A 13,333-nucleotide genomic window follows, 5' to 3' on the forward strand; every position below is an offset into this window, starting at 1 on the left:
TTTGCATACCAGGATAGCAAATGGCCCTAGAGGCGCTCCAATGTCTAGGATTTAAGTATTGTTCAAAGGGTCTTGTCACCCTCCCTGATGATTTAAGGGCGGAGGAGGCTAAAACCAGAGCAGTCTCCAAGTGTCCCAGTTATCACCTTCCAACAAAGGTTATCTTGCTAGAGATCCAGATGGGTAGACTGGCTGGCATTCCATGTGTATGTGGGGGGCTACAGAAATGAGACCCCAGAGTTCTACTGCGCATGTGCCAGCTAGCAGGGGGCCTGTCCTACAATGTGTTCCCCCATCAAAGATTGGCTGGAGATAATTGACCACCAATCACAGGTACTTAAGGTTAAGGATAGAGGGACAAAAGGTTTAAAAACTGCTGTTCCCCATATATCCTTTGTCTTCATTGAGTCTTCGTTCTTCGTTTGCTGATATGGTTACCTGATATCACCTGAATGATTACCTGATTGCTGAAGAGAAATGCTACATCTAACTTCTCATTCCCCAACCCCTAAGTAAGTGTACTTCTTGTCTGTTACTGTATTATTCGTGTGTTCACCTATCTTAAGGAATAAAATCACTTTATTATATCTAAGACTCGTTTCAGTTCAGACCCAGTGATAAATATATATCATCTGTTATATATATTTATGTGACCTTATACAGCCTACCATAATCTCACCGTGACAGTCACCCACTACCTCAGATACCTGTCTTGCTTGACATCCCCCAATACCATCAAGCGGGAGACTCAGGAGTCCTATTGCCTACAGGTGCACCACCATACACAGACACATGTAACGGGGCTGGATAGACCACAGGGGCCAATGTGAGATTGGGTGGGTCAGACCAGACACGAACACCCGTTACACATACAAAACACATCACCTGATAAAAATGTTACATTCTGTGCAGTGAATCATTATGTGTCTGTACAGTATTTGTTCCTAGTCACAAGTCAGTAATAATTATTACTTTTCCAGTTATGAACATACACCAGGAAATAAGTGTGTGAAACATTGGTGATAAACAGCAGTTTATTGAAGAGACAGAGACACAGAAAAGCCGCGATGATTACATTTACATTATGTGCCAGTAAAGTATTCAGCAGAGCCCACTGTGTCATGTAATATAGATACAAGCAGAGTCATTAAATAGAGACACATTTAGCTATATAGAAGATTTCCTGCACTGGGGCAGCAATGGCAGGTAAATAATGAGCCCGGCAGTTACTGTCAGTGCTTGGAAGCGATGCCCCCAGTGTAACAGCTGTATCCAGGCCCTGAGCAATGGTTGCTTTTGGAGACATGGCTGATGCTTCTTCCGCTGCCTGAGCTACATCCGCTCTTATGGTGATGTCCACTTCCACCGTGGGACATTCCCCCAGCGCAGTGTTTTCCCCCAGTGCTAGAGTGTAGCACGGCTGTAAGAAATGTAACGTACGTGTCACTTAGTAACAGTGTGATTGGGAATGTGTGTGACATAACGTAACATATTATTATTATTATTATTATTATAATTACAGTGCCGGGTATTCATGCTTAAGGACAGTTTGTTCTTGCTTATGCCACAAATTAATTAAATGGGAGTCAGTGAGCTATTACACTTCTTTACTTCTAATAATAGGAAGTTAGATTTTAGTAATGGGTTAATAGAAGAAAAAAGTATGTAAATGTCTTTCTAATTCAGTTATTGTGCGTATAAAAGAGTGTCAGAAATGACAAATTACAAGACTATGGAGAAGTTAAGAGGCCAAACTTAACCCCAAGTTTAGGAATAATCTTACACCCCCTTAGCACATACACACAAGAAAACATTGAGTCACTTACAGATGTTAACAGAGCCGTCTTTACCCAACCTGAAACAAACATAATAATTATTAGTAGGAGTATTGGTCCATGAAGATTAAACATTATGATGTGTGTCTTCTGTTGTAGATGAGTGAATGTTTATTAAAGTGTTTTGTCCCATTTCTCAGGCATGTTTAGGCTTGTATTTAATAGTACACAATGTATATAATTGGGGAGATTGGCAGCAGGGGGGTATTACAATATAATGTGTGAGACGTGTGAAGTTCTTTCTATGCTCACAGTAAGAGGAATAAAGGGGTGTGTATAGATATTACATTTACCTGCACTCTTCTCCCTCCAACATTTTTTTATAAGTTGCAATCTCAATATCCAGAGCCAGCTTCACATTCATCAGCTCCTGGTATTCCCGCAGCTGGCAAGCCATGTCCTGCTTAGCTTTCTGCAGAGCATTCTCCAGCTCAGACAGTTTATTCTTGGCATCTCTGACAGCCGCCTCTCCCCGTCCCTCAGCGTCACTTATAGCGGCTTCCAGTGCAGCACGCTGGTGAACACATGGTGATAATGGCAGAAAAATCAAACCAAGTTTCTAATTACTAGTTACACCAAACGTCTCTCGGTTACACGTACAGATGTAGCCGGAGTAACTGTTTCCTGTTTGAGGTGTGCCCGGGCAGGGAGTGATGTTTCTGATGGATATGGGGAGCCCTGATGGCACTGAGACATGCCTGGGTATGTTAGCCAGTGTTAAAGGAAGGATATAGTTACATAGCCATAGCCATAGACTTAATACCGGCCAATCGCTTTCTAACTCTGACTCAGATTCCTGACGAAGCCACAGCGAAACGCGTTGAATCGATTAGCTGTGGGAGGTGACTGAGCTGGGAAAACACTCGAGACTGGTGCTGGCAAACCTACAGAGACGGATACACCAGGCAGCTTCTTCCGCCCTGACCTGAGACGTCACAGGACGTGACGCGGGTACACGTGACGTACGCGGAAGAACTCCGCCGCTCTTGAAGATACCGGCACTCTGCAAATTACTACAGCTGTCCTCTCCCTCGAACGTATACTATATTTCAAATGTGAGTGCATTATATATATTTTTAACTGCTACAATACAATTTAGATCGTACTATACTATTGTGCGCTTTCTCTTTTCTTTATATACATCCCTGGGAGACCATTCGATTATCTACATACTACAAGCTTCATGAATTTCTAGCAAGACACCATCCTGAGGGGGCTTCCATTAAAGGGCTCCTATCAGAGAGAGATGAGTCTCTGATATGTCTATTTTGACTTAATCATTTGTGAGTACAACCATAGCAGAGACTATATTAATTTTTTTCTAAATTGTTGTACTATCTGCACCATTATATATTCTTTCTTTTCATGTTTATGAGCACCACAGCGCTCCGCCTAATTGGAAAACTACACAAGATCTACTTGGACCTGGACAGTCCTCATAAAGGGTGTAGAGCTGCTTTTTTATTTTTGTATTTCACATTATATTTACAAATCACGTTGTATTGGTGGAGGTCACTAATCACAGTTTGTGATAACTATTACAATTTACACATCATCATCACCTATATTATATTGATTAAGCATTAGTCACTGTAACATCAAGAAGCGCCCGGTTTTTAATTTTGTTTCTGGAGAAATTATAGAGCCTGTTACAAATGCGTTATTTACATCAGTTATGCACGTATATGATGATTGCAGTATAGTAAATGCATCGATAAGTGGAAAAAAGGTAGTGCTTCACTTTAAGTACATTTTCACTTAACATCCATGCTCCGGTCCCATTGCGTATGTTAATGCGGGGTATGCCTGTACAGCTTTATGCCCTTATAATAAAAAAACTATTCAAGGAATGCTTATTCTGCATCTGTAAAGCTATTAGTGCGTGTGCCTGTGTAATATCTGTGTGTGTTACCTGCGCTTTCACACTCTCTATCTCTCCCTTAAGCCGCTGAATTGCTCGGTTGAGGTCAGCGATCTCATTCCTGGTGTTCTGCAGGTCATTCCCATTTCTCCCGGCAGTCATGCTCAGCTCCTCAAACTGGATATAAAACAGGACTGGTTATAGATATGGAAATTATATCACAGGACTTTGTGCACCCGATGTGCATGAGGATTGGTTTTAGTTGTGATGTTATCTGCCTGTAATAGACTCACCCTTGTTTGGTACATGGATTCTGCTTCAGCTCTGCTCCTGTTAGCAATGTCCTCATATTGAGCTCTGACCTCAGCAATGATACCGCCCATGTCCAGGTCCCGGCTGTTATCCATGGAGACAATAACTGAGGTATCTGAGATCTGGGCCTGAAGCTGAGATATTTCCTGTAACGTAGACACATGATAATATTGTGTATATAAGATTAGAGATGGGAGAACCTGACAAGAGTCACTTTGCTGCTGTTCCCATCAAATGTTCCATAAATGTAATCAAACTTCTAGCAAGTTCCATCGCGTTCGATCAATTTGTAATTGTAAAATGTAATCAAATTACAATAAATAGTAAGTTCCATCGAGTTCGATACATTCTTCATGCAACAATATTCTCACTCAAACCGAAGGTATTTTCTCCTTTTATAAACCTTGTGCTGTGTTATTGCGCTGGGTTTGGGACAGGTTTGTAGCTGGGAGACTTATTGATAAATATAACCCTATGGGGGTCATTAATTAAACTGCGATAGTGCCGATCGGGGAACTATCGCACAGAAAATCTTATTGCATTCTTTTGGAATTTCCACGTGTTAGTTGCGTCGATCAGCACTATCTCATTATAATCAATAACCTCCTATGTCGCACATAAATATGCTTATGTAGCTGGATATCAATAACCTATTGTCCGTTAAACAAGAAAGTAACAGAAACGTGTTAGAGGTTTTACCGCATCAAACAGAACTCGCAGGAAGTTGATCTCATCAGTCAGGGAATCCGCCTTATCCTGCAGCTCCGCTTTGTTCATAAAAGCAGCATCAACATCCTACAGGGAAGAGACGTGTGAAATGGGGACATGCGTGTGTGTGTGTGTCTGTATGTGAGTGTGTATCTGTGTGTATCTGTGTGTGTGTGTGCGTGTGCGTGTGTGTGTGTATATATGTGTGTGACTACCTGTGTGTGTGTGTGTGTATATGTGTGTGTCTACGTGTGTGTGGGGGTATGTGTGTATATTTGTGTGCGTGTGTGTGTGTGTGTACCTGTATGTGTGTGAGTGTGTTTGTGTGAGTATGTGTGTGTACACTATTTTGTGTAGTTTGTGTTTAGTTTCAAATAATGTCATTCAGCTTAATTGTGACAAATCTCCCTATTGCCTTACCCTCTTTAGCCCAACAAATTCATTCTCTGCAGCGATGCGCCTGCTGTTTTCTTCCTCATATCTGGGGAATTACAGGTTACATTTTATCACATTGCAGGCTGTCTTTTCCTTCGGGAGAAACATTGTTTTATTATTATTATTTCCGTGTTATAGTATGTATAGTTTTATTAAACACTGTGGTGCATAAATAATTCAGCTGAAGAAGTTGGAAGATGCGGTGTACAACCAATTGGCAGAAAGACACTACGAGAGGTGAACTCCAATAAAAATATAAAGATTTACTTAGCGATATTCAATAAACGGACGTACAAAAAACATGTACACCTTATCAATGTGTTAATAAATCTCCCATACTGAGGGTAAGTTAGAACATACCTTCTCTTCATGTCTTCTGCGGTCTCCTCCATACTGTTCCTTTCTGCATCCAGGCGCGCGCTCTCACATGTTAGACTCTCCAGCTGTCTCCTGAGGTTACTGATAAAAGCCTCAAAGAGAGGTTCCATTTGACACCTCGCAGTATTCTGATCCTGTAACAAAGCCCACTTGGTCTCAAGCATTTTATTCTGTTGCTCCAGAAATCGCACCTAAAGCAAGTAGGAGAAACATTAATAAATTAAAAATGGCCAAATATTCTCAGCAAAATATTCTGCAATATGCCTGGAAGATGCAGCAATAATGTTTTGTTTTAGCACCTAAGACAATGGGTTCTGTTACATATAAATGGGCTAAGAATATACTATTTAAGCCCTAACTGCCTCTGTAATTGTGTTACTTTGTATATTTCCGCATATGTTTGAGTTTAACACTGCAGCCAAGTAAGAAACATGCATAAAATGTGTGACACTGTCACTGGGTGGGAACCGCTGAGAAAGTGGCACATACAGTTCTTACATACTGAGCAGTGTTATTCTATAAGGTCCCTTCTGGTGCTGGGAGACACCTTATGGTCTATTCAAGTGAAGACGTGTTATGGAAAAGCACCACTTAGTAAATATGGGCCAGTACCGTCAGTAAGAGCCACACACCACAGTCTGTGCCACGTTTGATTAATGACACCGTCCCACTAAGTTACAGAAATATGAAGTGACCTTACAGGATATACTGCAGCAACGTGAATGTTTTGACCCCACAGATTATTTTCCATATAACCGTCAGTAACTCTGTATCTCCCTGTTGCACGTTGTGTTACACTGATTTCATGCTACACATTCTCTAACCAGAGTTATTAGTACATATACATGCTACAGTCTGTCCTCATATATGTGCGATGTAACATGATCTTACCTTGTCAATGAAGGAGGCAAATTTGTTATTGAGACCCTTGATTTGATTCTTCTCATCAGTCCTCATTCTCTGGATGTTTGGGTCAATCTCCAAGTTGAGTGGTGACAGGAGACCTTGGTTCACGGTAACAGGGGTGATGCCTCCAGAGCAAAATGATCCCCCAATGCCATATCCACTACCAGATCCATATCCGTGTCCACTTCTCCCTGAATGGCAACTTCCACCTGAGATCTTATGTCCCCTGGAACCAGCACTACAGGCACTTTTACTGCTAAAGCCAGACTTTGCCTGGTGACAAGAAGCGACTTTGTTAGAAGAATATGAGCAGATGCTGTGTGTGCTGCCATGCTTAGGTAATACAGCTGAGTGTGAGCTGGAGTGCTGGGGCCCAGAGCTGCAGTGGGTAGATTGATGAGGCATGCTGCTTCCTCTATAGGGGGCGATATAGAGATAATAGGAAGTTCAGTCTGCACAGCAGGTGTAAAGTAGTCCTTTTCTTTTAGAACAGATACAGTATCTGCCCCTTTTATACTGGAAGTGGGTGTTGCCACTCACGTAAAAGACCATTGTTATGATGGATGTTTGGTGGCATCATTTCCTCCTACTTTCATAGGGTACAATAACCCAGCTACATTATCAAAGCAGCAACGCTTTTACTAGTGGCTACCTATTTCCCCATAAAACATTGCATTAAATGTCTCATTTACAGAAACAATGTATGAGAGATTATAGAAAGAAGCCTCTGTGATAATATATAAACCAGTAATTAGACATTTGAAAGAGTTGCCGAAGCTCAGGGCTGGGCTACAGATCGCTGGGCAACTGCTTTGGCCCCGCTCCTCATAGGAGAAGCCCAGGCCTCATATCAGGGTCTCCCAGCAGATCAAGCAATGGACTACCGACAAGTAAAAGCCGCAATATTGGATCGCTTAGGTCTGACCCCAGAGACCTACCGGCAGCAGTTCCGGAACATGAAGTACACCGCTAAGATGAGACCCCGGGTCCTCGCTCAGCAATTATTGGACTTGTGTACGCGCTGGATACAACCCGAGGAGTGCACTTCTGGAGCAGGCAATTCTGGAGCAGGCGGTTTTGGAACAATTTCTACAAATAATACCCCCTTCCGCATGCTCGTGGGAAAATGCCACTCTGCTGAAACCCTAGCTTTGGCGGTCCGACTCGTGGAGAACTTCCTTGGGGCTGAGCAGCAGGAGAGTGTCCTGGACCCGACTCCACCGGCACTTGCGGACGCCCAAAGAGGGAGGTCGGATCAATGGGGAACCTACGGCCCGTCCATACGCAACCGCCAAGTCCAACGGAAGGAGCAGTCGTTCCAGCAAGGACAGAGTCCAAATGCTGGTCCCCGCCGAGACCCTCATCTCCTTCCGGATGTCGGCTCATCGCAAAATGAGAGGAACTTCCGAGGATGTTGCCCACAGGACCCACCAGATGCCTGGTCTCCAGTAACCGGTCCAGCGGAGCGCTATCCACAGCCCCCTCCTGCGAGGGAACCCTCCCCATGTTCCGCCTGAAGAGAACAAGGCCACCGGTATGTGGACTGTCCACAGATGGATTGTTCATTCAGCAGAACCGTCGCCTCGGCCTTTACTTGGGAAAATTACAAGCCCTGGCTACTTCCAGCCCTGATTGGGGGAAAAACCATCCAGGCCCTTGTAGATTCGGGCTCTGGGAAAACACTGGTCCTCCAGGAACTGTTACCGCCTAACGTGTGTTCTTTTGACTCCCCATGGAGCATAGAATGTATGCACGGCGATGTAAAACGCTATCCGACGGCCAAAATCCGGCTACAGGTAAAAGGTCAGGAGGCTTACCTCGAAGTAGGAGTCGCTCCTTGGCTCCCTGCCTCCATTGTGCTCAGTCGGGACTGGCCCCAGTCTTTCACGAGGAGCCTCCTTCTAGGGCTCAGGAGAACCCTGGCAAACTGTTCCCCTTCTCGGCAGACCTTTTTCCCAGTAGGCACCGGGTTCAAAAGACTCGGAAGCAAAGACGCTCGGACAAACAGGACTGGTTGCAGAAATCTGGGTCTCAAGGTGACCATTCTAGTAGTCAGATGTCACAAGTGATGGCTGGGGATGGCCAGAGGGAGGGGGATATGGGCCCTGGAGATTTACCAGACCTGTACTTTCACCAGAAGCAAAGGGAAGACCCAGTCCTTGCTAGACAGTATGACAAGGTGGTGAAAATTGATGAGCAGATTGTAGATGCACAGGGGGTGATAGTATTCCTCTATTTTGAGCTATCAAATGATATCCTATATAGGGTGAATAGGCAGACACAAACAGGGGAGGTCACCAGACAGATATTGGTTCCCAAGGCGTTTGTTAAATCTGTGTTCACGCTAGCCCATACTGTCCCTTGGGGTGGTCACCTGGGCAGGGATAAAACATTGGACCGTATTTCATCCCGATTCTATTGGCCAGGGATGCATAGTGATATTGCTAAGCTATATGCGGCATGTCCGGAGTGCCAGCTAACTAGTCCAAAAGGACAAAAACTAGCCCCTTTGGTTCCTCTACCCTTGGTGTCAGTTCCCTTTGAGAGGATTGGGGTAGACTTGGTAGGACCTCTAGAACCTTCTGCGAAAGGACACAGGTTTATCCTTGTAATAGTTGATTATGCAACAAGATATCCTGAGGCGTTCCCCCTGAGAACAGCAACGGCGAAGCAAGTAGCCAACAAGTTGTTGGAACTGTTCTCACGGGTTGGACTTCCCCAGGTTATGTTGACAGACCAAGGTACAAATTTCATGGCTAAACTGATGCAGGATGTCTTAAAGTTACTAGAGGTCAAGTCTGTTCGGACATCGGTCTACCATCCACAGACTGACGGATTGGTGGAAAGATTTAACCGAACTCTAAAAGGGATGCTGACGAAATTTGTAGATTCAGAGAAGAGAGCCTGGGATGAACTTCTCCCTTTTCTGCTGTTTGCAGTGCGAGAAGTTCCCCAGGCCTCCACGGAATTCTCTCCATTTGAATTGCTCTATGGCCGCCAACCCCGGGGTATCCTAGACCTCTCAAAGGAGTCCTGGGAGGAACAACGGTCCCCTTCTAAGAATACCCTGCAATATGTACTAGACCTTAGGAAGCACCTAGATGTGGTCGGCCATTTTGCCAGGGAGAATCTTAGATCAACCCAGGACAGTCAGGAGAGACATTACAATCAGAATGCTCGCATGAGAGTGTTTCACCCAGGAGACCAGGTGATGTTATTGTTACCCAGTTGCGAGAGTAAACTCCTGTCCAAATGGCAGGGCCCATTTGAAGTACTCCGCTGTACGGGTGATGTGGATTACGAGATCGCTCAACCAGGGTCCAGGAAGGGTAAACAAATCTACCATGTGAACTTGCTGAAACCCTGGAAGATGCAGCGGTCTCTATTCATCCACCCGGTGGAGGAGGAAACGGACTTGGGTCCTCAGCCTCCACGGGAGAACATCGTGAGTGACGATAAAATCCCAATGGGTAAACAGTTGTCCTCTGAACAAAAAGGGGACTTGTTAGCAATAATTACACAATTCCATGATGTTTTTTCTGACTTACCAGGACAAACTAACTTAATTTCCCATGCAATCGAGACAGCACCTGGGGTAAAAGTACGTTCCCGTCCTTATAGGTTGCCTGAAAGTCGTAGGGCTCTGGTAGAGAAGGAGGTACAAGAAATGTTACACTTAGGAGTGATTGAGGAATCATACAGTGAGTGGTGTAGTCCACTAATTATGGTCCCTAAACCCGATGGGAAGGTAAGATTTTGTGTGGACCTCCGAAAGGTCAATGCGGTATCCAAGTTTGACGTATATCCGATGCCAAGGGTGGGCGAATGAATTGACGCCCTTGGTAACGCGGAATATATATCCACGCTGGACTTGACAAAAGGATACTGGCAAATACCCTTAGAGGAAAAGTCCAAATGCAAAACAGCCTTTGCCACTCCCATGGGTTTATACCAGTTTGTGACAATGCCATTTGGACTGCATGGAGCCCCAGCCACATTTCAGAGACTCATGGATAAGGTAGACTTATGCCGCAGCCTACCTAGATGACATTGTTATTTATAGTAAACACTGGCGGGCCCATCTAAATAGGCTGAAAGCGGTCCTCAAATCTCTAAGAGCGGCAGGGCCCACAGCCAACCCTAAGAAATGTGCCCTGGGTAAAGCGGAAACCAAATACTTAGGGTATGCAGTGGGAGGTGGAAAAGTAAGGCCACTAGCCGACAAGGTAGTTGCCCTGAAAGAAGTTCCGACCCCCCAAACAAAAATGCAGGTACGCTCTCTGCTGGGTTTAGCAGGGTACTATCGGCGGTTCATCCCCAACTATTCGGAAGTGGCAGCCCCTTTAACGGACCTCACAAAAAAGTGTGCCCCTACACAAGTGTTATGGTCAAGGGATTGTCAGAGAGCCTTTGAGGACATAAAAAGGTGTCTATCAGAGGGTCCCATCCTTAGAAGCCCGGACTTCAACAGCCCTTTTATAGTGCAAACAGATGCATCAGAGATAGGGCTAGGGGCAGTATTGTCACAACAGTTTGAGGGAGTTGAACATCCTATCCTTTTCCTGAGTAGGAAATTGTTCCCGAGGGAAAAAAACTACTCAGTGATTGAGAAAGAGTGCCTCGCAGTAAAGTGGGCAATCGAGGCTTTGAGGCATTACCTGGCAGGAGTCCATTTTACTTTGGTGACGGATCATGCTCCACTGAAGTGGTTAAATAGTATGAAGCTCGTATTACACAAGCAAATCCTCAAGCCAATGCATGCTGTTTTAAACACAGCTTTTAGACAGAGGCTGGGATGAGATGCAAAGCCATTAAACCCACTCACAGACATGTTTCAACCTTGATGGGTATCATCAGTGTGAGGTTGGTTGTAATGGCTAAGCTGGTTTTGAGACTATAGACTAGGTAATCACCACAATTATTAAGGTTATGGTGGGGAAAGACAGGGTTGCAGACCTGTCTAAGACATGCAAATGAACATACAGTAATATTTACAGTTGCTTTATGCTTTACTGTGGAAGGTTTTTGTCACTTTTTTTACCCACCATAACCTTAATAATTGTGGTGCTTACCTAGTCTATAGTCTCAAAACCAGCTTAGCCATTACATCCAACCTCACGCTGATGATACCCATCAAGGTTGAAACATGTCTGTGAGTGGGTTTAATGGCTTTGCATCTCATCCCAGCCTCTGTCTAAAAGCTGTGTTTAAAGCAGCATGCATTGGCTTGAGGATTGGCTTATGTAATACGAGCTTGAGACAAAAGGTGGCATTGAGTGCTCATTTGCATGTCATTTCCCAGAATCCCTTGCTACAGTGGAAGCGCTGTATGCTGGGCGATAATGGGGAAAGACAGGGTTGCAGACCTGTCTAAGACATGCAAATGAACATACAGTAATATTTACAGTTGCTATATATGTATATGATATAAATGTACTCAGTAGACCCCAGTCCAACAATATTATGTATTTATGTCCAAGATTACACTGAAAATGTTAAAGAAAAATTGATGCAAAGTTTGAAGTTAGTGGTTTTCATATTTTTCTCATAAACGTACATTGTGTTTAACCCAATATTCATGGCTGGAGATTTTTCTAGGCAAAGACATACTACCCATGTTTGAATCCCTTGGGGCATGTACTTTCAGAACATATACATGTAACCCATGTTCCCCCGTCCTAAGGGAGAATCACTGCGGTTACCCGGTGATGGTGCTGCCTGTCTGGCTCACAGGAGGTTCTGAGCATCTGCCGGTGTTGTTTGGGGATAATCAGGACAGGCTTTTAGGGATATTGACATCTTCTTGCTCGGTGTGGCAGCGCCTCTATTCCCACAGGGCCCATAAGAATAGGTGCAGTCCCCTATAGAAAATAGGGGAGAGGAGAGGGGAGGGGAGAGGGGAGAGGGGAGGGGAGAGGGGAGGGGAGGGGAGAGGGGAGAGGGGAGAGGGGAGAGGGGAGAGGGGAGGGGAGAGGGGAGAGGGGAGAGGGGAGGGGAGAGGGGAGGGGAGAGGGGAGAGGGGAGAGGGGAGAGGGGAGAGGGGAGAGGGGAGAGGGGAGGGGAGAGGGGAGAGGGGAGAGGGGAGGGGAGAGGGGAGAGGGGAGGGGGGAGGGGAGGGGGGAGAGGGGGAGGGGGGAGAGGGGGAGGGGGGAGAGGGGAGGGGGGAGGGGGGAGAGGGGAGGGGGGAGGGGGGAGGGGTGAGGGGGGGAGTCTGTAAACCTAAACATCTCTGGTATCACTCAGTCACAGGAGACAGGGCAATACTATTTAGTATTCATTTTAATTACATCAATTAATTTTAGAGATGTCTGGGACAATATTAAGAGTTTATTTTTTGTCATATTTATTACATCATATCTTGGTCACATGATATGCAAAGCACCCAAAACAGGTACCAATGAATGCTCAATTTGTGCTGAAAAAAACACTATATAGTTCTCATAGGTACATCATACTGTAGGAAGCGGACACAGGAATCAGACTCACACACATGTGCACCAACAGTTTGTACATGTGTGTGACCACACAGGGGAAAAACACTTTTGGCACTGAAGGGGTTAAGGCTGGGTTGTTGGTTTTGGGATTGAATTCTCGTGTTGGGGGTGAGAGGCTCTGGGTCCCAGTCCTGTCCCACGGCTCTGATCTCTGTTTATTAATGTCAGTAAATCAGATGTTTTTATTACAATATTTCCCCAGAACAGAAACCCGACGGGTAACTTCACAGTGGAACATAAGATGCAGACTGGGAAAGTAATAACTATACAGAACAGTAATCCGTTCCTGATAAGAGGAGCTGCACATGGTGACTGGCCTATGAAGTGGATTCAGCAAATTCAGACAGCCAATTAACCCTTACATAATCGGGAATAAAACACAAGCAGGCGCTGCTGAGAGTTGA

The 13,333-nt window shown here is 44.9% G+C and overlaps 1 protein-coding gene across 1 annotated transcript; it reads right to left on the reverse strand.

Moving 5' to 3' along the window:
- Window positions 1–1,016: 1,016 nt before the first annotated feature.
- LOC142494346 (keratin, type II cytoskeletal cochleal-like) lies at window positions 1,017–6,905 on the reverse strand. Its single transcript, XM_075598905.1, has 9 exons — window positions 6,421–6,905; window positions 5,512–5,720; window positions 5,137–5,197; window positions 4,708–4,803; window positions 3,990–4,154; window positions 3,748–3,873; window positions 2,129–2,349; window positions 1,827–1,855; window positions 1,017–1,420 (listed from the first exon to the last, which is right to left on the reverse strand). The coding sequence occupies exons 1-9, from the start codon at window positions 6,838–6,840 to the stop codon at window positions 1,233–1,235; spliced, it is 1,515 nt and encodes a 504-aa protein (XP_075455020.1). The 5' UTR covers window positions 6,841–6,905; the 3' UTR covers window positions 1,017–1,232.
- Between the last annotated feature and the right edge of the window lie 6,428 nt (window positions 6,906–13,333).

Source organism: Ascaphus truei, chromosome 5 (genome assembly GCF_040206685.1).
Source record: "Ascaphus truei isolate aAscTru1 chromosome 5, aAscTru1.hap1, whole genome shotgun sequence".
Classification (NCBI taxonomy): Eukaryota; Metazoa; Chordata; class Amphibia; order Anura; family Ascaphidae; genus Ascaphus; species Ascaphus truei.